The sequence below is a fragment of the Pogona vitticeps genome, chromosome 2, assembly GCF_051106095.1.
Source record: "Pogona vitticeps strain Pit_001003342236 chromosome 2, PviZW2.1, whole genome shotgun sequence".
Classification (NCBI taxonomy): domain Eukaryota; kingdom Metazoa; phylum Chordata; class Lepidosauria; order Squamata; family Agamidae; genus Pogona; species Pogona vitticeps.
The window spans coordinates 24,392,958-24,417,060 of record NC_135784.1 but is presented as its reverse complement, the minus strand read 5'-3'; the positions used below and the strand labels follow the sequence as shown (position 1 = coordinate 24,417,060).

General features: G+C 46.8%; 1 protein-coding gene across 1 annotated transcript in view; it reads left to right on the top strand.

The window, feature by feature from the left end:
* The window catches only part of LOC140704056 (zinc finger protein RFP), a 38,073-nt gene extending 15,069 nt beyond the window's left edge, over positions 1 to 23,004 (top strand). The window contains exons 2-7 of the mRNA XM_072988732.2: positions 13,285 to 13,380; positions 14,342 to 14,572; positions 15,222 to 15,244; positions 16,814 to 16,932; positions 17,877 to 17,909; positions 22,180 to 23,004. Coding sequence (XP_072844833.2) covers positions 13,285 to 13,380; positions 14,342 to 14,572; positions 15,222 to 15,244; positions 16,814 to 16,932; positions 17,877 to 17,909; positions 22,180 to 22,697 — 1,020 coding nt within the window. The 3' untranslated portion in view covers positions 22,698 to 23,004. The remainder of the gene's footprint in view (positions 1 to 13,284; positions 13,381 to 14,341; positions 14,573 to 15,221; positions 15,245 to 16,813; positions 16,933 to 17,876; positions 17,910 to 22,179) is intronic.
* Positions 23,005 to 24,103: the final 1,099 nt, after the last annotated feature.

Sequence of the window (24,103 nt, the reverse complement as noted above, 5' to 3'; positions counted from 1 at the left end):
CCGAAGCCTCCAAGAGGAATGGGCACAGTTTCCAGGAAAATCACAAAATCAAGGCACCAGGCTCCCCCCCTCTAGGCCCATGTGATGATTGAAACAAAAACAGCACATTCCTTAGCAAAATATTCATGGAGGCCTACCCGGCTTTCTTCCCCGAAGCCTCCAAGAGGAATGGGCACAGTTTCCAGGAAAATCACAAAATCAAGGCACCAGGCTCCCCCCCTCTAGGCCCATGTGATGATTGAAACAAAAACAGCACATTCCTTAGCAAAATATTCATGGAGGCCTACCCGGCTTTCTTCCCCGAAGCCTCCAAGAGGAATGGGCACAGTTTCCAGGAAAATCACAAAATCAAGGCACCAGGCTCCCCCCCTCTAGGCCCATGTGATGATTGAAACAAAAACAGCACATTCCTTAGCAAAATATTCATGGAGGCCTACCCGGCTTTCTTCCCCGAAGCCTCCAAGAGGAATGGGCACAGTTTCCAGGAAAATCACAAAATCAAGGCACCAGGCTCCCCCCCTCTAGGCCCATGTGATGATTGAAACAAAAACAGCACATTCCTTAGCAAAATATTCATGGAGGCCTACCCGGCTTTCTTCCCCGAAGCCTCCAAGAGGAATGGGCACAGTTTCCAGGAAAATCACAAAATCAAGGCACCAGGCTCCCCCCCCTCTAGGCCCATGTGATGATTGAAACAAAAACAGCACATTCCTTAGCAAAATATTCATGGAGGCCTACCCGGCTTTCTTCCCCGAAGCCTCCAAGAGGAATGGGCACAGTTTCCAGGAAAATCACAAAATCAAGGCACCAGGCTCCCCCCCCTCTAGGCCCATGTGATGATTGAAACAAAAACAGCACATTCCTTAGCAAAATATTCATGGAGGCCTACCCGGCTTTCTTCCCCCGAAGCCTCCAAGAGGAATGGGCACAGTTTCCAGGAAAATCACAAAATCAAGGCACCAGGCTCCCCCCCTCTAGGCCCATGTGATGATTGAAACAAAAACAGCACATTCCTTAGCAAAATATTCATGGAGGCCTACCCGGCTTTCTTCCCCGAAGCCTCCAAGAGGAATGGGCACAGTTTCCAGGAAAATCACAAAATCAAGGCACCAGGCTCCCCCCCTCTAGGCCCATGTGATGATTGAAACAAAAACAGCACATTCCTTAGCAAAATATTCATGGAGGCCTACCCGGCTTTCTTCCCCGAAGCCTCCAAGAGGAATGGGCACAGTTTCCAGGAAAATCACAAAATCAAGGCACCAGGCTCCCCCCCTCTAGGCCCATGTGATGATTGAAACAAAAAACAGCACATTCCTTAGCAAAATATTCATGGAGGCCTACCCGGCTTTCTTCCCCGAAGCCTCCAAGAGGAATGGGCACAGTTTCCAGGAAAATCACAAAATCAAGGCACCAGGCTCCCCCCCTCTAGGCCCATGTGATGATTGAAACAAAAACAGCACATTCCTTAGCAAAATATTCATGGAGGCCTACCCGGCTTTCTTCCCCGAAGCCTCCAAGAGGAATGGGCACAGTTTCCAGGAAAATCACAAAATCAAGGCACCAGGCTCCCCCCCCTCTAGGCCCATGTGATGATTGAAACAAAAACAGCACATTCCTTAGCAAAATATTCATGGAGGCCTACCCGGCTTTCTTCCCCGAAGCCTCCAAGAGGAATGGGCACAGTTTCCAGGAAAATCACAAAATCAAGGCACCAGGCTCCCCCCCTCTAGGCCCATGTGATGATTGAAACAAAAACAGCACATTCCTTAGCAAAATATTCATGGAGGCCTACCCGGCTTTCTTCCCCGAAGCCTCCAAGAGGAATGGGCACAGTTTCCAGGAAAATCACAAAATCAAGGCACCAGGCTCCCCCCCTCTAGGCCCATGTGATGATTGAAACAAAAACAGCACATTCCTTAGCAAAATATTCATGGAGGCCTACCCGGCTTTCTTCCCCGAAGCCTCCAAGAGGAATGGGCACAGTTTCCAGGAAAATCACAAAATCAAGGCACCAGGCTCCCCCCCTCTAGGCCCATGTGATGATTGAAACAAAAACAGCACATTCCTTAGCAAAATATTCATGGAGGCCTACCCGGCTTTCTTCCCCGAAGCCTCCAAGAGGAATGGGCACAGTTTCCAGGAAAATCACAAAATCAAGGCACCAGGCTCCCCCCCTCTAGGCCCATGTGATGATTGAAACAAAAACAGCACATTCCTTAGCAAAATATTCATGGAGGCCTACCCGGCTTTCTTCCCCGAAGCCTCCAAGAGGAATGGGCACAGTTTCCAGGAAAATCACAAAATCAAGGCACCAGGCTCCCCCCCTCTAGGCCCATGTGATGATTGAAACAAAAAACAGCACATTCCTTAGCAAAATATTCATGGAGGCCTACCCGGCTTTCTTCCCCGAAGCCTCCAAGAGGAATGGGCACAGTTTCCAGGAAAATCACAAAATCAAGGCACCAGGCTCCCCCCCTCTAGGCCCATGTGATGATTGAAACAAAAAACAGCACATTCCTTAGCAAAATATTCATGGAGGCCTACCCGGCTTTCTTCCCCGAAGCCTCCAAGAGGAATGGGCACAGTTTCCAGGAAAATCACAAAATCAAGGCACCAGGCTCCCCCCCTCTAGGCCCATGTGATGATTGAAACAAAAACAGCACATTCCTTAGCAAAATATTCATGGAGGCCTACCCGGCTTTCTTCCCCGAAGCCTCCAAGAGGAATGGGCACAGTTTCCAGGAAAATCACAAAATCAAGGCACCAGGCTCCCCCCCCTCTAGGCCCATGTGATGATTGAAACAAAAACAGCACATTCCTTAGCAAAATATTCATGGAGGCCTACCCGGCTTTCTTCCCCGAAGCCTCCAAGAGGAATGGGCACAGTTTCCAGGAAAATCACAAAATCAAGGCACCAGGCTCCCCCCCTCTAGGCCCATGTGATGATTGAAACAAAAACAGCACATTCCTTAGCAAAATATTCATGGAGGCCTACCCGGCTTTCTTCCCCGAAGCCTCCAAGAGGAATGGGCACAGTTTCCAGGAAAATCACAAAATCAAGGCACCAGGCTCCCCCCCTCTAGGCCCATGTGATGATTGAAACAAAAACAGCACATTCCTTAGCAAAATATTCATGGAGGCCTACCCGGCTTTCTTCCCCGAAGCCTCCAAGAGGAATGGGCACAGTTTCCAGGAAAATCACAAAATCAAGGCACCAGGCTCCCCCCCTCTAGGCCCATGTGATGATTGAAACAAAAACAGCACATTCCTTAGCAAAATATTCATGGAGGCCTACCCGGCTTTCTTCCCCGAAGCCTCCAAGAGGAATGGGCACAGTTTCCAGGAAAATCACAAAATCAAGGCACCAGGCTCCCCCCCTCTAGGCCCATGTGATGATTGAAACAAAAACAGCACATTCCTTAGCAAAATATTCATGGAGGCCTACCCGGCTTTCTTCCCCGAAGCCTCCAAGAGGAATGGGCACAGTTTCCAGGAAAATCACAAAATCAAGGCACCAGGCTCCCCCCCTCTAGGCCCATGTGATGATTGAAACAAAAACAGCACATTCCTTAGCAAAATATTCATGGAGGCCTACCCGGCTTTCTTCCCCGAAGCCTCCAAGAGGAATGGGCACAGTTTCCAGGAAAATCACAAAATCAAGGCACCAGGCTCCCCCCCTCTAGGCCCATGTGATGATTGAAACAAAAACAGCACATTCCTTAGCAAAATATTCATGGAGGCCTACCCGGCTTTCTTCCCCGAAGCCTCCAAGAGGAATGGGCACAGTTTCCAGGAAAATCACAAAATCAAGGCACCAGGCTCCCCCCCTCTAGGCCCATGTGATGATTGAAACAAAAACAGCACATTCCTTAGCAAAATATTCATGGAGGCCTACCCGGCTTTCTTCCCCGAAGCCTCCAAGAGGAATGGGCACAGTTTCCAGGAAAATCACAAAATCAAGGCACCAGGCTCCCCCCCCTCTAGGCCCATGTGATGATTGAAACAAAAACAGCACATTCCTTAGCAAAATATTCATGGAGGCCTACCCGGCTTTCTTCCCCGAAGCCTCCAAGAGGAATGGGCACAGTTTCCAGGAAAATCACAAAATCAAGGCACCAGGCTCCCCCCCTCTAGGCCCATGTGATGATTGAAACAAAAACAGCACATTCCTTAGCAAAATATTCATGGAGGCCTACCCGGCTTTCTTCCCCGAAGCCTCCAAGAGGAATGGGCACAGTTTCCAGGAAAATCACAAAATCAAGGCACCAGGCTCCCCCCCTCTAGGCCCATGTGATGATTGAAACAAAAACAGCACATTCCTTAGCAAAATATTCATGGAGGCCTACCCGGCTTTCTTCCCCGAAGCCTCCAAGAGGAATGGGCACAGTTTCCAGGAAAATCACAAAATCAAGGCACCAGGCTCCCCCCCCTCTAGGCCCATGTGATGATTGAAACAAAAACAGCACATTCCTTAGCAAAATATTCATGGAGGCCTACCCGGCTTTCTTCCCCGAAGCCTCCAAGAGGAATGGGCACAGTTTCCAGGAAAATCACAAAATCAAGGCACCAGGCTCCCCCCCCTCTAGGCCCATGTGATGATTGAAACAAAAACAGCACATTCCTTAGCAAAATATTCATGGAGGCCTACCCGGCTTTCTTCCCCGAAGCCTCCAAGAGGAATGGGCACAGTTTCCAGGAAAATCACAAAATCAAGGCACCAGGCTCCCCCCCTCTAGGCCCATGTGATGATTGAAACAAAAACAGCACATTCCTTAGCAAAATATTCATGGAGGCCTACCCGGCTTTCTTCCCCGAAGCCTCCAAGAGGAATGGGCACAGTTTCCAGGAAAATCACAAAATCAAGGCACCAGGCTCCCCCCCTCTAGGCCCATGTGATGATTGAAACAAAAACAGCACATTCCTTAGCAAAATATTCATGGAGGCCTACCCGGCTTTCTTCCCCGAAGCCTCCAAGAGGAATGGGCACAGTTTCCAGGAAAATCACAAAATCAAGGCACCAGGCTCCCCCCCTCTAGGCCCATGTGATGATTGAAACAAAAACAGCACATTCCTTAGCAAAATATTCATGGAGGCCTACCCGGCTTTCTTCCCCGAAGCCTCCAAGAGGAATGGGCACAGTTTCCAGGAAAATCACAAAATCAAGGCACCAGGCTCCCCCCCTCTAGGCCCATGTGATGATTGAAACAAAAACAGCACATTCCTTAGCAAAATATTCATGGAGGCCTACCCGGCTTTCTTCCCCGAAGCCTCCAAGAGGAATGGGCACAGTTTCCAGGAAAATCACAAAATCAAGGCACCAGGCTCCCCCCCTCTAGGCCCATGTGATGATTGAAACAAAAACAGCACATTCCTTAGCAAAATATTCATGGAGGCCTACCCGGCTTTCTTCCCCGAAGCCTCCAAGAGGAATGGGCACAGTTTCCAGGAAAATCACAAAATCAAGGCACCAGGCTCCCCCCCTCTAGGCCCATGTGATGATTGAAACAAAAACAGCACATTCCTTAGCAAAATATTCATGGAGGCCTACCCGGCTTTCTTCCCCGAAGCCTCCAAGAGGAATGGGCACAGTTTCCAGGAAAATCACAAAATCAAGGCACCAGGCTCCCCCCCTCTAGGCCCATGTGATGATTGAAACAAAAACAGCACATTCCTTAGCAAAATATTCATGGAGGCCTACCCGGCTTTCTTCCCCGAAGCCTCCAAGAGGAATGGGCACAGTTTCCAGGAAAATCACAAAATCAAGGCACCAGGCTCCCCCCCTCTAGGCCCATGTGATGATTGAAACAAAAACAGCACATTCCTTAGCAAAATATTCATGGAGGCCTACCCGGCTTTCTTCCCCGAAGCCTCCAAGAGGAATGGGCACAGTTTCCAGGAAAATCACAAAATCAAGGCACCAGGCTCCCCCCCTCTAGGCCCATGTGATGATTGAAACAAAAACAGCACATTCCTTAGCAAAATATTCATGGAGGCCTACCCGGCTTTCTTCCCCGAAGCCTCCAAGAGGAATGGGCACAGTTTCCAGGAAAATCACAAAATCAAGGCACCAGGCTCCCCCCCTCTAGGCCCATGTGATGATTGAAACAAAAACAGCACATTCCTTAGCAAAATATTCATGGAGGCCTACCCGGCTTTCTTCCCCGAAGCCTCCAAGAGGAATGGGCACAGTTTCCAGGAAAATCACAAAATCAAGGCACCAGGCTCCCCCCCTCTAGGCCCATGTGATGATTGAAACAAAAACAGCACATTCCTTAGCAAAATATTCATGGAGGCCTACCCGGCTTTCTTCCCCGAAGCCTCCAAGAGGAATGGGCACAGTTTCCAGGAAAATCACAAAATCAAGGCACCAGGCTCCCCCCCTCTAGGCCCATGTGATGATTGAAACAAAAACAGCACATTCCTTAGCAAAATATTCATGGAGGCCTACCCGGCTTTCTTCCCCGAAGCCTCCAAGAGGAATGGGCACAGTTTCCAGGAAAATCACAAAATCAAGGCACCAGGCTCCCCCCCTCTAGGCCCATGTGATGATTGAAACAAAAACAGCACATTCCTTAGCAAAATATTCATGGAGGCCTACCCGGCTTTCTTCCCCGAAGCCTCCAAGAGGAATGGGCACAGTTTCCAGGAAAATCACAAAATCAAGGCACCAGGCTCCCCCCCTCTAGGCCCATGTGATGATTGAAACAAAAACAGCACATTCCTTAGCAAAATATTCATGGAGGCCTACCCGGCTTTCTTCCCCGAAGCCTCCAAGAGGAATGGGCACAGTTTCCAGGAAAATCACAAAATCAAGGCACCAGGCTCCCCCCCTCTAGGCCCATGTGATGATTGAAACAAAAACAGCACATTCCTTAGCAAAATATTCATGGAGGCCTACCCGGCTTTCTTCCCCGAAGCCTCCAAGAGGAATGGGCACAGTTTCCAGGAAAATCACAAAATCAAGGCACCAGGCTCCCCCCCTCTAGGCCCATGTGATGATTGAAACAAAAACAGCACATTCCTTAGCAAAATATTCATGGAGGCCTACCCGGCTTTCTTCCCCGAAGCCTCCAAGAGGAATGGGCACAGTTTCCAGGAAAATCACAAAATCAAGGCACCAGGCTCCCCCCCTCTAGGCCCATGTGATGATTGAAACAAAAACAGCACATTCCTTAGCAAAATATTCATGGAGGCCTACCCGGCTTTCTTCCCCGAAGCCTCCAAGAGGAATGGGCACAGTTTCCAGGAAAATCACAAAATCAAGGCACCAGGCTCCCCCCCTCTAGGCCCATGTGATGATTGAAACAAAAACAGCACATTCCTTAGCAAAATATTCATGGAGGCCTACCCGGCTTTCTTCCCCGAAGCCTCCAAGAGGAATGGGCACAGTTTCCAGGAAAATCACAAAATCAAGGCACCAGGCTCCCCCCCTCTAGGCCCATGTGATGATTGAAACAAAAACAGCACATTCCTTAGCAAAATATTCATGGAGGCCTACCCGGCTTTCTTCCCCGAAGCCTCCAAGAGGAATGGGCACAGTTTCCAGGAAAATCACAAAATCAAGGCACCAGGCTCCCCCCCTCTAGGCCCATGTGATGATTGAAACAAAAACAGCACATTCCTTAGCAAAATATTCATGGAGGCCTACCCGGCTTTCTTCCCCGAAGCCTCCAAGAGGAATGGGCACAGTTTCCAGGAAAATCACAAAATCAAGGCACCAGGCTCCCCCCCTCTAGGCCCATGTGATGATTGAAACAAAAACAGCACATTCCTTAGCAAAATATTCATGGAGGCCTACCCGGCTTTCTTCCCCGAAGCCTCCAAGAGGAATGGGCACAGTTTCCAGGAAAATCACAAAATCAAGGCACCAGGCTCCCCCCCTCTAGGCCCATGTGATGATTGAAACAAAAACAGCACATTCCTTAGCAAAATATTCATGGAGGCCTACCCGGCTTTCTTCCCCGAAGCCTCCAAGAGGAATGGGCACAGTTTCCAGGAAAATCACAAAATCAAGGCACCAGGCTCCCCCCCTCTAGGCCCATGTGATGATTGAAACAAAAACAGCACATTCCTTAGCAAAATATTCATGGAGGCCTACCCGGCTTTCTTCCCCGAAGCCTCCAAGAGGAATGGGCACAGTTTCCAGGAAAATCACAAAATCAAGGCACCAGGCTCCCCCCCTCTAGGCCCATGTGATGATTGAAACAAAAACAGCACATTCCTTAGCAAAATATTCATGGAGGCCTACCCGGCTTTCTTCCCCGAAGCCTCCAAGAGGAATGGGCACAGTTTCCAGGAAAATCACAAAATCAAGGCACCAGGCTCCCCCCCTCTAGGCCCATGTGATGATTGAAACAAAAACAGCACATTCCTTAGCAAAATATTCATGGAGGCCTACCCGGCTTTCTTCCCCGAAGCCTCCAAGAGGAATGGGCACAGTTTCCAGGAAAATCACAAAATCAAGGCACCAGGCTCCCCCCCTCTAGGCCCATGTGATGATTGAAACAAAAACAGCACATTCCTTAGCAAAATATTCATGGAGGCCTACCCGGCTTTCTTCCCCGAAGCCTCCAAGAGGAATGGGCACAGTTTCCAGGAAAATCACAAAATCAAGGCACCAGGCTCCCCCCCTCTAGGCCCATGTGATGATTGAAACAAAAACAGCACATTCCTTAGCAAAATATTCATGGAGGCCTACCCGGCTTTCTTCCCCGAAGCCTCCAAGAGGAATGGGCACAGTTTCCAGGAAAATCACAAAATCAAGGCACCAGGCTCCCCCCCTCTAGGCCCATGTGATGATTGAAACAAAAACAGCACATTCCTTAGCAAAATATTCATGGAGGCCTACCCGGCTTTCTTCCCCGAAGCCTCCAAGAGGAATGGGCACAGTTTCCAGGAAAATCACAAAATCAAGGCACCAGGCTCCCCCCCTCTAGGCCCATGTGATGATTGAAACAAAAACAGCACATTCCTTAGCAAAATATTCATGGAGGCCTACCCGGCTTTCTTCCCCGAAGCCTCCAAGAGGAATGGGCACAGTTTCCAGGAAAATCACAAAATCAAGGCACCAGGCTCCCCCCCTCTAGGCCCATGTGATGATTGAAACAAAAACAGCACATTCCTTAGCAAAATATTCATGGAGGCCTACCCGGCTTTCTTCCCCGAAGCCTCCAAGAGGAATGGGCACAGTTTCCAGGAAAATCACAAAATCAAGGCACCAGGCTCCCCCCCTCTAGGCCCATGTGATGATTGAAACAAAAACAGCACATTCCTTAGCAAAATATTCATGGAGGCCTACCCGGCTTTCTTCCCCGAAGCCTCCAAGAGGAATGGGCACAGTTTCCAGGAAAATCACAAAATCAAGGCACCAGGCTCCCCCCCTCTAGGCCCATGTGATGATTGAAACAAAAACAGCACATTCCTTAGCAAAATATTCATGGAGGCCTACCCGGCTTTCTTCCCCGAAGCCTCCAAGAGGAATGGGCACAGTTTCCAGGAAAATCACAAAATCAAGGCACCAGGCTCCCCCCCTCTAGGCCCATGTGATGATTGAAACAAAAACAGCACATTCCTTAGCAAAATATTCATGGAGGCCTACCCGGCTTTCTTCCCCGAAGCCTCCAAGAGGAATGGGCACAGTTTCCAGGAAAATCACAAAATCAAGGCACCAGGCTCCCCCCCTCTAGGCCCATGTGATGATTGAAACAAAAACAGCACATTCCTTAGCAAAATATTCATGGAGGCCTACCCGGCTTTCTTCCCCGAAGCCTCCAAGAGGAATGGGCACAGTTTCCAGGAAAATCACAAAATCAAGGCACCAGGCTCCCCCCCTCTAGGCCCATGTGATGATTGAAACAAAAACAGCACATTCCTTAGCAAAATATTCATGGAGGCCTACCCGGCTTTCTTCCCCGAAGCCTCCAAGAGGAATGGGCACAGTTTCCAGGAAAATCACAAAATCAAGGCACCAGGCTCCCCCCCTCTAGGCCCATGTGATGATTGAAACAAAAACAGCACATTCCTTAGCAAAATATTCATGGAGGCCTACCCGGCTTTCTTCCCCGAAGCCTCCAAGAGGAATGGGCACAGTTTCCAGGAAAATCACAAAATCAAGGCACCAGGCTCCCCCCCTCTAGGCCCATGTGATGATTGAAACAAAAACAGCACATTCCTTAGCAAAATATTCATGGAGGCCTACCCGGCTTTCTTCCCCGAAGCCTCCAAGAGGAATGGGCACAGTTTCCAGGAAAATCACAAAATCAAGGCACCAGGCTCCCCCCCTCTAGGCCCATGTGATGATTGAAACAAAAACAGCACATTCCTTAGCAAAATATTCATGGAGGCCTACCCGGCTTTCTTCCCCGAAGCCTCCAAGAGGAATGGGCACAGTTTCCAGGAAAATCACAAAATCAAGGCACCAGGCTCCCCCCCTCTAGGCCCATGTGATGATTGAAACAAAAACAGCACATTCCTTAGCAAAATATTCATGGAGGCCTACCCGGCTTTCTTCCCCGAAGCCTCCAAGAGGAATGGGCACAGTTTCCAGGAAAATCACAAAATCAAGGCACCAGGCTCCCCCCCTCTAGGCCCATGTGATGATTGAAACAAAAACAGCACATTCCTTAGCAAAATATTCATGGAGGCCTACCCGGCTTTCTTCCCCGAAGCCTCCAAGAGGAATGGGCACAGTTTCCAGGAAAATCACAAAATCAAGGCACCAGGCTCCCCCCCTCTAGGCCCATGTGATGATTGAAACAAAAACAGCACATTCCTTAGCAAAATATTCATGGAGGCCTACCCGGCTTTCTTCCCCGAAGCCTCCAAGAGGAATGGGCACAGTTTCCAGGAAAATCACAAAATCAAGGCACCAGGCTCCCCCCCTCTAGGCCCATGTGATGATTGAAACAAAAACAGCACATTCCTTAGCAAAATATTCATGGAGGCCTACCCGGCTTTCTTCCCCGAAGCCTCCAAGAGGAATGGGCACAGTTTCCAGGAAAATCACAAAATCAAGGCACCAGGCTCCCCCCCTCTAGGCCCATGTGATGATTGAAACAAAAACAGCACATTCCTTAGCAAAATATTCATGGAGGCCTACCCGGCTTTCTTCCCCGAAGCCTCCAAGAGGAATGGGCACAGTTTCCAGGAAAATCACAAAATCAAGGCACCAGGCTCCCCCCCTCTAGGCCCATGTGATGATTGAAACAAAAACAGCACATTCCTTAGCAAAATATTCATGGAGGCCTACCCGGCTTTCTTCCCCGAAGCCTCCAAGAGGAATGGGCACAGTTTCCAGGAAAATCACAAAATCAAGGCACCAGGCTCCCCCCCTCTAGGCCCATGTGATGATTGAAACAAAAACAGCACATTCCTTAGCAAAATATTCATGGAGGCCTACCCGGCTTTCTTCCCCGAAGCCTCCAAGAGGAATGGGCACAGTTTCCAGGAAAATCACAAAATCAAGGCACCAGGCTCCCCCCCTCTAGGCCCATGTGATGATTGAAACAAAAACAGCACATTCCTTAGCAAAATATTCATGGAGGCCTACCCGGCTTTCTTCCCCGAAGCCTCCAAGAGGAATGGGCACAGTTTCCAGGAAAATCACAAAATCAAGGCACCAGGCTCCCCCCCTCTAGGCCCATGTGATGATTGAAACAAAAACAGCACATTCCTTAGCAAAATATTCATGGAGGCCTACCCGGCTTTCTTCCCCGAAGCCTCCAAGAGGAATGGGCACAGTTTCCAGGAAAATCACAAAATCAAGGCACCAGGCTCCCCCCCTCTAGGCCCATGTGATGATTGAAACAAAAACAGCACATTCCTTAGCAAAATATTCATGGAGGCCTACCCGGCTTTCTTCCCCGAAGCCTCCAAGAGGAATGGGCACAGTTTCCAGGAAAATCACAAAATCAAGGCACCAGGCTCCCCCCCTCTAGGCCCATGTGATGATTGAAACAAAAACAGCACATTCCTTAGCAAAATATTCATGGAGGCCTACCCGGCTTTCTTCCCCGAAGCCTCCAAGAGGAATGGGCACAGTTTCCAGGAAAATCACAAAATCAAGGCACCAGGCTCCCCCCCTCTAGGCCCATGTGATGATTGAAACAAAAACAGCACATTCCTTAGCAAAATATTCATGGAGGCCTACCCGGCTTTCTTCCCCGAAGCCTCCAAGAGGAATGGGCACAGTTTCCAGGAAAATCACAAAATCAAGGCACCAGGCTCCCCCCCTCTAGGCCCATGTGATGATTGAAACAAAAACAGCACATTCCTTAGCAAAATATTCATGGAGGCCTACCCGGCTTTCTTCCCCGAAGCCTCCAAGAGGAATGGGCACAGTTTCCAGGAAAATCACAAAATCAAGGCACCAGGCTCCCCCCCTCTAGGCCCATGTGATGATTGAAACAAAAACAGCACATTCCTTAGCAAAATATTCATGGAGGCCTACCCGGCTTTCTTCCCCGAAGCCTCCAAGAGGCTACATTTATGTGCCTACATTTAAAGAAATGCCTGGATTTGTGAAGGGTGACATGTGCCCTTCTTGTCTCCCCCACCAAGGAGGAAATTTGGACCAGGGGGTGAAATAGTTGTGTATCCTGCCTGAAATTTTTTCTGATGATTCTCTCTTCGAACAGATTCCCAGATCCCAGCAAGACGTGATTTCCAGCCCAAGGTTTTCCTTATGAGTAGAGGTTGGGGGCAGTCCTGGATTTATGATGGGGGTAAAGGGGGAAACTGCCTTCCTGGGGGGAGCTGCCATGAAAACTTATCTTGTTGAACCGGCTCCAGATTGACTGCCTTCCATCCGTCCAAAGTCAGTAAAATGAGTATCCAGCTCGCTGTGGGAGCAAGATGTAGCCTGCATAATTAACTTGTAAACCGCCCAGAGGGTTCTTGAAGTGCTATGGGGTGGTATATAAGCAGCCCACTTTGCTCTTGCTTTTTGCTTTAATTCCTAAGGGAGCCCCCAAATGTGATGTGCATTGGGGGGCCCAGAGTCTAAATTCTGCCCTGGATGGGAGTCGGGGTAAGTGTCTGTGCCTCTGTGTGAGAAACATATAATAACATTCCTCGGACAATGCAACTTTCCTTAGAAAAAAGATGAGCAGCTTCAGACAGCCTTTTTTTTTTACAGACACAGAGATAAATCCATCAACCGATGTGGAGTGTTCGGTGGGCTCTCCCATGTAAAAAGGAGCCCATACCTCCATGATTGGGATGAAGCACGTTCTTCACTTCTCCTTTGCCTCTGAATTAAAAATGGACTTCTTTTTTTCCTTTCAGGATCTCATCTCCAGCCGCCTGAAGATTCTGGAGAAAGAGAGAGCCAAAATTTTAACATATAAAGCAAAAACAGAAGAAGAAAGCCAAAACTTACTTGTGAGTATTCGTGTCCCTAAAAAGGGATCATTTTTTAAAAACCAACATGTGGAAAATGCTAATATATCATGATCAGAATCCAGAGCCATGAGCCAATCCTCCTTCCTAGCACTTTGTGACCTCACCCAACCCAGGCTTGTCACCTTTTAAAATATCTTTCCAGTCACATGTTTGACACCAGCCAGTAACCACATCACACCTGGTGGCTGAAGAATGCTTCCCTAATTATGTCCCAATCCATAGTTATGCTGGTTCATGGTCTACTGAGTTTATTAATGCAAACATGCTCTTTTTGTGGGCTTTAGAAATTTTTAAAAATATTGGTATCGGAAATTAAGAGTTCACAATCAGCGCTGCACTCTTGGAATTTACTCTTGGAATTCTTTTGGCAGACCTGCTTCAAATTACATTGTCTGTTTGATTAACCTATATTGGCCAGTCATCTGTTCAGTTGTTTGAAGCGTGTATTTGCGATAAACAGACTGTTGCCTTCACTGACTTCTACCGGTAGTTATCCTTGTAGTGTTGGTCTCTGCATCCAATCCACACCAAAATCAAGGCATCAATCGCTAAAGCATCCCTGGTTGATGGCCATCCATCCTCTTGTATAAAGAACTCCATGAAAGGATAGTCCACCTCCATCTACAGTATTTGTAAAAAGATGTCCATAAATAAATAAATTGTCCATCCTCTTCTGCTAATGCGTTTGTTACTCCAGGGATGGAGGCATCTTAGCCTGGAGCCATCGCTTAAGCGTTTCACCTCCTAAGAATCCACACCTGTAATGGATATATTCATGGATAGCCTATATCCATGCGTGTGTGTATATATAGCAGTACTGGGATCCAGTATCCCAGCAGCACAAGTCCCATTTTTGGAGTCTGACTTTTTGAGACCACCCTTCACAGGCCCTGCCATCAGCCTCATTCCCTCCCCCTCCTTTCTGACTCTCCTCCTGCAGAAAGAGACAAAGGCAGAGATGGAAAAGACAAAGGAACAATTCAGAGAACTTCACTCCTTTTTGAACGAACAAGAGGAGCTTCTTCTGGCCCGGCTGGAAGAGGTGGAGAAGGAGATTGCAAGGGAAAGGGAGGAGCACCTGGCCAGGCTCTCCGAGGAGCTCTCCTCTCTTGGAGGTCTCATCCAGGAGATGGAGCATCAAGGTCAACAGCCCCCAGGTGAACTCCTGCAGGTAAGGCTGGCAGAAGGAGCCCAGGCTGCTCTCCAGGGGAAAGCTGGCTTTGCAAAACTTTTGTGGCCCCACCTACATGTAGAGAGAATCAACTTTAGTACATACAGAAGAATCGAGACAATCAGGTCAGTGTGTTTACCTCAGTGTGGACTAAATATTGATGGGAACACCTGCAGTTTTCACTTCTCTGCCAACGCTCTGATTCCAAGCCATGCATCATTCCTGCCTCTTCTTCTGAGCCTCCCAAAAAGAGCAGGTTAGGCTCTCTTGGAAACTGGTCACCAGAGCTGCTCTCATCCGTTGCTTCACAGCTGGAACCCTTCTCACGGATGACAAACACACAGACACACACAAGGAGACACCCCATTTTAAATGGTTCTGCTACCTTCCAAGAATCCTTTGCCCTCTAAGAGAGGAGATAAAATATCTCCCACCTTAACCCTGATCCTTCAAATACCTCTTACTCCCTTGTGGTAGTTGAGAGGCAGGCAAAGGTTTTTCTTAACCCTGCTTGTAGGAGATGATGGATCTTTCCTCCGGAATGGGGTGGGCTTAGAGTGGAAAATAAAGAGGGCCTGTGGGTGCCTCCCCACAGACTGACGAGGCAGAAGCACTGATCTCTCTCTTCTTTCTCTTTTTTCCCCTCCAGGATGTCAGAAACCTCTTGAAAAGGTGAGTGGAGCTGCTCTTTCTTCATCAGGCCTTGATAATCCCGGGAGGGGCCTTTGTGGAAGGAAAATGGTCCCGAACTCTCCTGGAGAGATTATGTTGTCTCTCAACCGTTGGGAGAGGGAACAACAAAGGGTTAGGCTCAGGAGCACCTCCTTCGTCCACGCAGTGCCATTGCCAGAGCACAATCCTTTCGTCCCTTCCACGGCTCCTTCCTGCCTTCTTTGTTTTTCCAAGTCATTCTGCTATAATTGTTTTTAAAATTTAAACTAATTTAGGGAATTTGTGAATATCTCCGTACACATTTGTTTTTGAGCGTCTGTTATTGGTAGGATCCTCTGAGGGTCACTAATTCTAAGGGTTGCCGTAAGTTGGAAGTGGCTGAATAGAACACAGAAGAAAGAGTAACATGTTTCATAAGCTCTTTCTGCATGGTGCAAGACAAAGAGAATAATAAGAATACAGCAAGAATATTACAAACAAAAACTTAATGGAAACACAGAAAGTTTGGAGTGGGTGATGAAGCCCTAAACCTTTCTAGGCTGTGTCAAAACCTTTGGGAGCAGGATTTGTAGGTCGTATCTCCTCTCTGTCTATAGTTACAAAAACGGCACTTCCTGCTGATAACACCATTGAGCAACAGCTATTCATAGTAATTAAAGACACCTTTCTCCTCTCCTGCAGCTCCCAAAGTGGGCTGGAAAAGCTGTGGGATGGAAGGAGGATGTTTTAATTGCTGAATTTCATCATCTCTTGATATCATCCGCCTTTCACAGCGATAGCTATGGAAACTGAGTTTTCTGGGATTCCTGTTATTCCTGCCTTTGGTTGTGAGGCAGAATGAGGACTCTTGGCCTCTAACGGTTTGATCTGGGGAGACAAATGCTTGAACCAACTGCTACCACCTGTACCTCTTCAAAAGCCATTTTAAGCCATTTAAAAAACGGAAAGAAAAAAGGGCCGAGATGCTGCTGGTTTTCAGTTGCTTCATTTCTTGGGGGAAAGGAGAGGGATGGAAGATCTAAGGTCCCCGATAAATCCCTCAAAGTTAAAATTACAAATGTAGATCACTTTTTGGAGGGGGAAGGATGAAAACCAAATTTTTTTTTTCATATTTTCAAACCTGAGGGACTGCAAAATGCCTTTGGGGTCCACATGCAGCCCACAGACCACATTTTGTCTCTGTTTGTTTTAGGACACAGGAAAAAGAGTAACATGTTTCATAAGCTCTTTCTGCATGGTACAGGACAACAATAATAATAATACAGCAAAAATATTACAAACAAAAGCTTCATGGAAACACAGAAAGTTTGGAGTGGGTGATGAAACCCTAAACTTCTCTAGGCCGTGTGAAAACCTCTGGGAGCAGGAGTTGTAGGTCGTATCTCCTCTCTGTCTATAGTTACAAAAAAGACTCTTCCTGCTGATAACACCATTCGGCAACAGCTGTTCACATTTTGTCTGTTTGTTTCACGTTTTCTGGAGGTTTCCACTCAGTCTCTTTGTTTTCCCGGAAATTCTGGGTTGGATTAGGTAGGTTTGAAGTAACATTTATTTCCCCTCTACCAACAGTCCTAAGAACAAGGAGTCTTTTGAGAATCCTGTGGCTTTCCCTCTTGAGCTGAGGTGGGAGATCTGGGATGTCCATGAGAAGAATCTCTTTCTAGCTGAGCAGACGAAGCAGTTCAGAGGTAAGGCAGGGTGCCTGCAAGGACAGACCCTGGTCCGAGAGGAACAAAACAGAGTGTGGTTTTTCCTTTGTTGCATGAGGGATGGCAGTCCTAAGGGAGAAAGCTCTTCCCTTTCCTGGAATCAACAAATGCCAAGCATTGTATTCTCATCAGCTTTTATTTCAATTGGAAGAGAATTCGATCTCTTCCGAGTAGCATTTTTAAGATCACCTTATGAATTGTCTCGCTTATAGGAAACTAGACAATAACTATATTGTGTAAACCCACAATGTGAACATTTTGAGACTTGATTGTTACTTAGGCCAATCAAAAGACTGGTTTGACTATTAGTCTTCCTTCAATACAGCTCCTTAAAGGGGATCCACTCCTGGCTTTCTGCATATAGGAGGAGTTGTTCTGCATTCATAAAAATGACAAGATCTGGATTACCCAGATTCCTGTGGGCCCATCATCCTGCTGGCTCTTAACTAATATATTCATTGGAGAGAAACACTTTGGCTTTTTAAGGGTGAAGCTGATCGGGAGGATTTCCTCAGAACATCATTCCTTACATAACAAATCAAACCCCGGTGCCATAGGGCTTTGACACAGCTATAGAGCCTCTGACAAAATTGAATGGTGTTTTATTTTCAAGGTATGTGAAGCAATGGTGATAGGAGAAACTTCTCAAACTACTAAATTTGCTAGACATGGGTCATAAAATGGTCCTCAGAACTAATGAGATGGATCTTTTAATCGGCAGAAGGCTGGGGCAAAGATGTCCTCTTTCCTCAACTTTTTGTCTGCAGATGCTATGAAGCCTCTGGCCTCGTACATAAGAGCAGACACTGAATTAAAAGTTCTAAATATTAATGGAAATAAATACATCCCAAATGTTTGTGGGAGGGTATGTTTGTGTATAAGAGGCTCTGATGCTTGATTTGTCCATCTTTTTGCTTTCACAGATTCTTTGTTACCTGGATCCCGACCACAGAAAGGTACGTTTCTCATGGCTGCCTATATTTATGGAAGGGAGGGAGTGCCTCTTGGTTTGAGGCTCTTTAGACACGCAAGAACTCACGCGATTGCTGATCCCATCAAGAGTCTTCCAATCCATTGCTCGCACTTTCTGCAGCTGCCCAGTAGAGAGTAGCTCCCGCAGAGCAGGACTGTGGATTGCTCAGCACATTTTGCACAGACACCTAAACAGAAACACTGGGAAGGAATATTGCCCAAAAGCAGAAAGAGGGGCAACATATTGTTGCAATTTAAAGATAAACATTTTTGCTTCGGGGCAACGGATCTCTCCCCACTGAGCCTTCGTTCATCTCACCTTGCACCCCTTATACTCGTATTGCATTCCTGTTTCCACTTGGCACAGGCCTGAAACTCGTGTTAGAGTCAGAGCTGCTTTTGGATTTTCTAATCTTTTTAACCCCACTGCTGGGAGGCAGTATAGTTTTTTCCCCCGGCTTCCCTGTAGTTTGCTCCAGTGCAGGATCTGCTCAGGGGGACCCTCAGATGCCATTCCTCCGTCCTGGTCCGGAGGCCTTGGAAGTAGGAGTCATCTGACGACCTTTCTTTATGAGGGTGTTCCTGCTGGTCGCTCTCCAGCTCTCCACGCCTTGCTCCTCCTCCTCTTTAGCTATCTTGGAATATGAGTTATTCTTTTATTCCGCTTTTTACATGTTATCCCTTTCACAAACAGCACAGCAGTCAAATCTAAAAATGAAAAAAAAATGAGGAAAACGTGAAGTTTTAAGAGCAACAGGAGGGAAGGCAGAGGAGAGTCTGGGTCTGAGGAAGTACGTGTTGATCCACAAAACCTTTTAAGGTGCCACAATATTTTGTCTTCTCTTATTGTCAATGTTCTGAACCAGACTGATATGGGGGCCTTACTCTGAGTATTGATACTGCATCCCCGTGACCCAAGGCGAAAACTAAGGTCAACAGAGGGTTTGCACCTTATAATTGAAGTAGGCTAGATTGGGGTAAAAAGTGGTCTCTAAGAGGGCCAGCATGCCGTTTGCTGTGATCCTCAAATCCAAAGGTCATACGGACCTCAAAGGACTCTATTTGGTCTGCAGCAGACAGCTGTAATTTTCCAGTATTGTGAAGGGGCCTAACAAGAGAGCCATTTCACAATATAGGCAGATTAAGCACACCCTTCACTCCTTGGAGTGAAGAAGAAAAAAATCAAGTGCATACTAGACCAGTGAATGTGCCTTACTTCCCTTTAAAAACAACACTAATTTAGGTATATTAAAAGTTAGGTATAGATGCCTCTACCTAAGACACATACCTAGAACACATACCTAGACCAGGGAGCTGAGGAAATGTATAATTTGCCAGAATTGTGGTTCTCTTCTTAAGTCACTTCAGGATATTGACACGGAAGCCTTGCTTGGGTTCTTTTCCAATGATCGGACATTCCGGAACAGCCAAAACAGAGCAAAACAGATAAACTGCAAAGATTCAGAGGCCCAGTTATAGCTTCTACAAAATCAACAGATCCCAGCTCATTTTTCAGTGTGGTGGAGGGATTGGTGGAGGGGGCAGATCTTGTTACTTTCCTTTCTTCATTCTGCACATGCAAATTGGGACTAGGAAATCTAGTATTAAACAATTAAGGGTAGCAACACAGAACTTAGATTATATAAAACTAGGAAAGGTTGTGTTATAGTGGCGGTGGACTTTTAATATGACAATGGGCATAATATTGAATAGCTTAATCAGGATAGATAGATCAAAAGCAGATAAAGAAGTGAGAAGGAGAAATTCATAAAGCAGATCTGAAGGATGTGTGGAGAGAACTAAAAGGGTGATGGAATAAAGTTTTCCTACTGCTCGCCAGTACAGAAATCACTCTCAAGAATGGATTATACTTCTGTATCCAAAGAGTTATGATCAAGGGTAAAGAATATTAATTGGACCCAGTGACACATGCCTTCTTTACATCCTGTGAAGGGATCAGGGCTTATGGACTTAACATCAAATCTTTAAAATCTGTAGAACATGTATGCTGAAGGCACCATGTCGAAATATTTTGAAAACGATGTAAGAAAGGCAGAGCTCTCTTGAGATAATGCTACAAACATTATGACCTTAGTAAAGGGTTGAGGGGAAGATGTCCAGTTGAGAATTCCTTGCAGTTGGATACGGAGTGCTCAGAGCTGCTCATGAAAATAACTGGGTTGGTACTTTGAGGGCCAATTAAAAGACACCGGGTGATTTGAGAAGCTCTCAACACGCTTGATGAGGAGATGAGGGGATACAAGGTGGAAGGTAATTCTTTAAAAATCATCGTCACCTTAGAAAGATTCTTTAATCTGTTCACACTATGCTTTGCATTCTATGCTTGGGATAACTTGGCACATGTGTGTAAGTATAGGCAGCCATAGATGAGCACTTCATTGTTTTCTTGTGAGAAAGCCCTACCAGGCCTTTGGCTCTGTAATTCGATTTATGCTACCTGATTATGTTTTTTTGTATAAAGCTGCTGGAGACAGTTAATCTTTTGTCAAGCTGTTATCCTTTGCTACTTCTGGTTTTTAAATAAAGTTACAGTGGTGCCCCGCATAGCGATGATAATCTGTTCCAGGAAAATTGTCGCTATCCGGAATTGTCGCTATACGGGGCAAAAACCCCCATAGGAACGCATTAACACACGTTTAATACGTTCCCACGGGGAAAAAACTCACCGCTATATGGAAATCCTCCATCTGGCCACCATTTTCTCTGCCCGTTATGTGAGGAAAGGGCGCGAAATCGCTGAGGGTGGCCAATTTTTATTCTGGGGGCCATTTTGGAACCACTGATCAGTTGTTTAAAAAACATCACATTGCGAAAATCGGTAAGCGAAATGCTTAACCATCATCACAATGCGATGTCTGCCCATTAAAAACATCGCAATGCGATCACTTTTGCAATCGCAAAATCCGCATCGCTATGCGGATTCATCGTTAAACGGGACACTCACTATGTGGGGCACCACTGTATAAAAATTTACGTGAAGTACTAAACCAGCCATCTTAGATGCTCAGACAGGTTAAGAGTTTTTTTGGATCCTTTTGAGTTTTATGCAGGGTTGGTCTGCAACGCGGAGCCACAACCTGTGTGTGTATGTTTTCCCTGAAGCACCAAGGAAGGAAGTCATTCGGAGTGTGCTGGGGGAGAGCCGGCCATGGGAGGCCTTTCCCAATCACCAGCGCGCTGACCTTCCTGGACATGACCCGTCCAGCCTGAAAAAGGGCTGTGTGATTGAGTGATGAGAGGACCTCTCAAGTAAACATTCACACTTCCTATCTGGATATGGGGCTGCCTCTGGAAAGTGTTTGGAAGTTTCAGTTGGTCCAGAACACGGCGGCCAGAGTGCTAAGTGGGCCTGGCTACAGGGGTCGCAGAACCCTGCATTACAACGGTTCCGCTGTCTGCCAGTCTCTTTCTGAGCACAATTCAAAGTGCTGGTTTTCACCTCTAAAGACCTAAAGCAGGGATCCCTGACACCTGTTCCGTGGCCATAGCAGAACCGATCCATGGAGACAGATCGGCTGCCACCCTGGACGCACTCCCACCACCTCACTTGCACGCACAAACCGCCACCCACGTGTGCCCCTCTCCTTCATGCATGCACATGAGCATGCCTCTCCGGAAGCCCACTGCCCCTTCACGCATGCGCCGTTTTGCACATGTCCATGAGCACGCTCCACCAACCCGTGAGCACGCCCCTCCCCTTCATGCATGTGCATGAGCATTCCCTTCTGTGAGAGAGCACTGCCTCTTCGTGCTTGTGTGTGAGCATGCCCCTCCCCTCCGTGAGCGTACTCTTCACACATGTGCATGAATTTGCTCCGCCCCCCCTCTATGAGTGTGGGTGGTGGCCACCACACCGGTCCGGGACTCACAGGCAGGGCCACCCTCTCACCTCTGTAAACAGTGGCTGACCCATAACAGGCCACACCCACAAAAAGGATGGGGAAATTGAGAGCTGACCCCCCAACCCCAAACTCTAACCATGCATCAACTCTGGCAGGATCTAAAGGCAGCTGAGGCATAAATCAATCTTTTAACTTCAATAGGGCCTCAGATTTTCTTTTTCCCTGTTTATTATACATAATGTTTTTCTCATACGTGTTGAGGGAGATTAAAATGGCTGCTTGTACAAACCTAGTGTGGTGTCTTAAAGACACAAGTCACACCAAGTGGTTCTCCCCACCTCATTCGCCTCACTTTCTCTTCTGATCTTTGTCTCTCTTTGTCCCCAAACAGCAAATGTCACCCTGGACCCAAAGACATCACATCCCAACCTCATCCTATCCGAGGATGGAAAAAGTGTGAGATATGAAGGCAGACGGCAAGATTTGCCTGACAATCCTGAGAGATTCAGCAGTGAACTTTATGTGTTGGGATGTGAGGGATTCGCCACAGGCAGACATTACTGGGAAGTCACTGTGGGAAGTGAGAGATTTTGGGCTGTGGGGGTGGCCAGGAAGTCCGTACGGAGGAAAGACTATGTTGATTTGAGAACTGAAGAAGGGATCTGGACTGTGGGGAGGTGGGGAGGTGGCTACAGGGCCTCCGACCTTTCTGATGAAATTTGTCTTCCTTTGAGTGAGAAGCTGAGGAGGATCTGGGTGTCCCTGAACTTTGAAGGGGCCCAGGTGTCCTTTCATGATGCTGACACAGGATCCCATCTCTACACCTTCTCTGGAGCCTCTTTCTCTGGGGAGACCCTTCTCCCCTTCTTTTGTGTGTATGGAGTAGCACCCCTCACAATCTCCCCTTAAGTCATTCAAGCTGATCTTGGAGGGAAATTGAACAACTACTTCGTCAAGAGTGTCTCTGTTGTGCACCCCCGGTGTCCTCTGTTTGTTTTCCCACTCACACAGGTTCACCTTCAAGCACAACTTCTTCTTTTGACCCTTTTACACTGCCACCAGAGGATATTACCCTCACTGTACCAAATAAGAATATCAGACTGTTGCTACCAAATATAACAAGGTTTATTTATGATTTGATAAGTAAATCACAGAAGCAAAATCACTGATGTTCTTTTATTATTCATTCAATAAACGTGAATTTGATTACATATAAGCTTGCTTGTATTCATTCACTTAATCAAGGTCTCAATATATTTTGTTTATGTATTTCTTATTACTTTTAACTCTTATATTCTCTAACACACCAACTGACAGAGGTGCTGCGTTACCAGACTACGCCAGGGGGCGTAATGGTGAAGTGAACTGCCCAGAGATGAAACCAAACAGACACTGTTGTAGTGTTGAAAGTATTATTTACAATAAAGTCCATATATACAGAGGTAAATACAGCTTCTCTTGGTCCTTATACAGTCCTGGTCATTCACAGTAGTTCTTCAGTTAGCAATGGTAAATTTACAATTTCAGTAACCAAATATTGTTACCAATATAAATAGTTCTGCATCCACGAAGTCTTCTCCTCTCACCACAGAGATAGTCTTCTCCAGGATCTTCTCCTTGCAATATGGCAAGTCTTCATCCAGCGATGCAGTAAATACAGTTCTCAATAACACGATCACCAGCAACACAACAGTACAACCACCCAAACTATCCAACAGCCCAACTACCCAAACTACCCAACAGTTTGTCTCTGCTAGCTTGGCTAGTTTTATTCTTGGATTCTCCAATCAAATTGGTTGTCCCACAGCTGCCTCAATTAACTCAGCTGTGCTCCTTTGTTACATGTTGCTTGACTAAATCTGATCCTGTAACAACTTATCCACTGAATTGCAATGAACAATTCCCTAGGTTGACTTTGAGACCTGTCAATCTCCTCCAATTGTTTATAGCAATTCTGTTACATACATTGTACATTGCCTTGAACATATACAGAGTTTTTTTTTTTACATTCACATACATACTTTATATCATTCCCAACATTTCACATGCTTTGTTATGTTTAGTTGGCCCCAATACTTTTGTTAAACAATCAGCTTTGTTATTTTCTGTTCCACAGTATACCAGTTCAATTAAACCATTTTCTATACTTTGCTTTACATTTTGGTACCTGATATCTGTGTGTTTAGATCTGCTTTTTACATTTGGTGAGTTTGCCATTTGTATGGCAGCTTGATTATCTTCAAAAACCTTTATTTGTGACTTTATATCCACACCCAGATCTTGTGCCAATTGTTTATAGAATACTAGATCTGTAC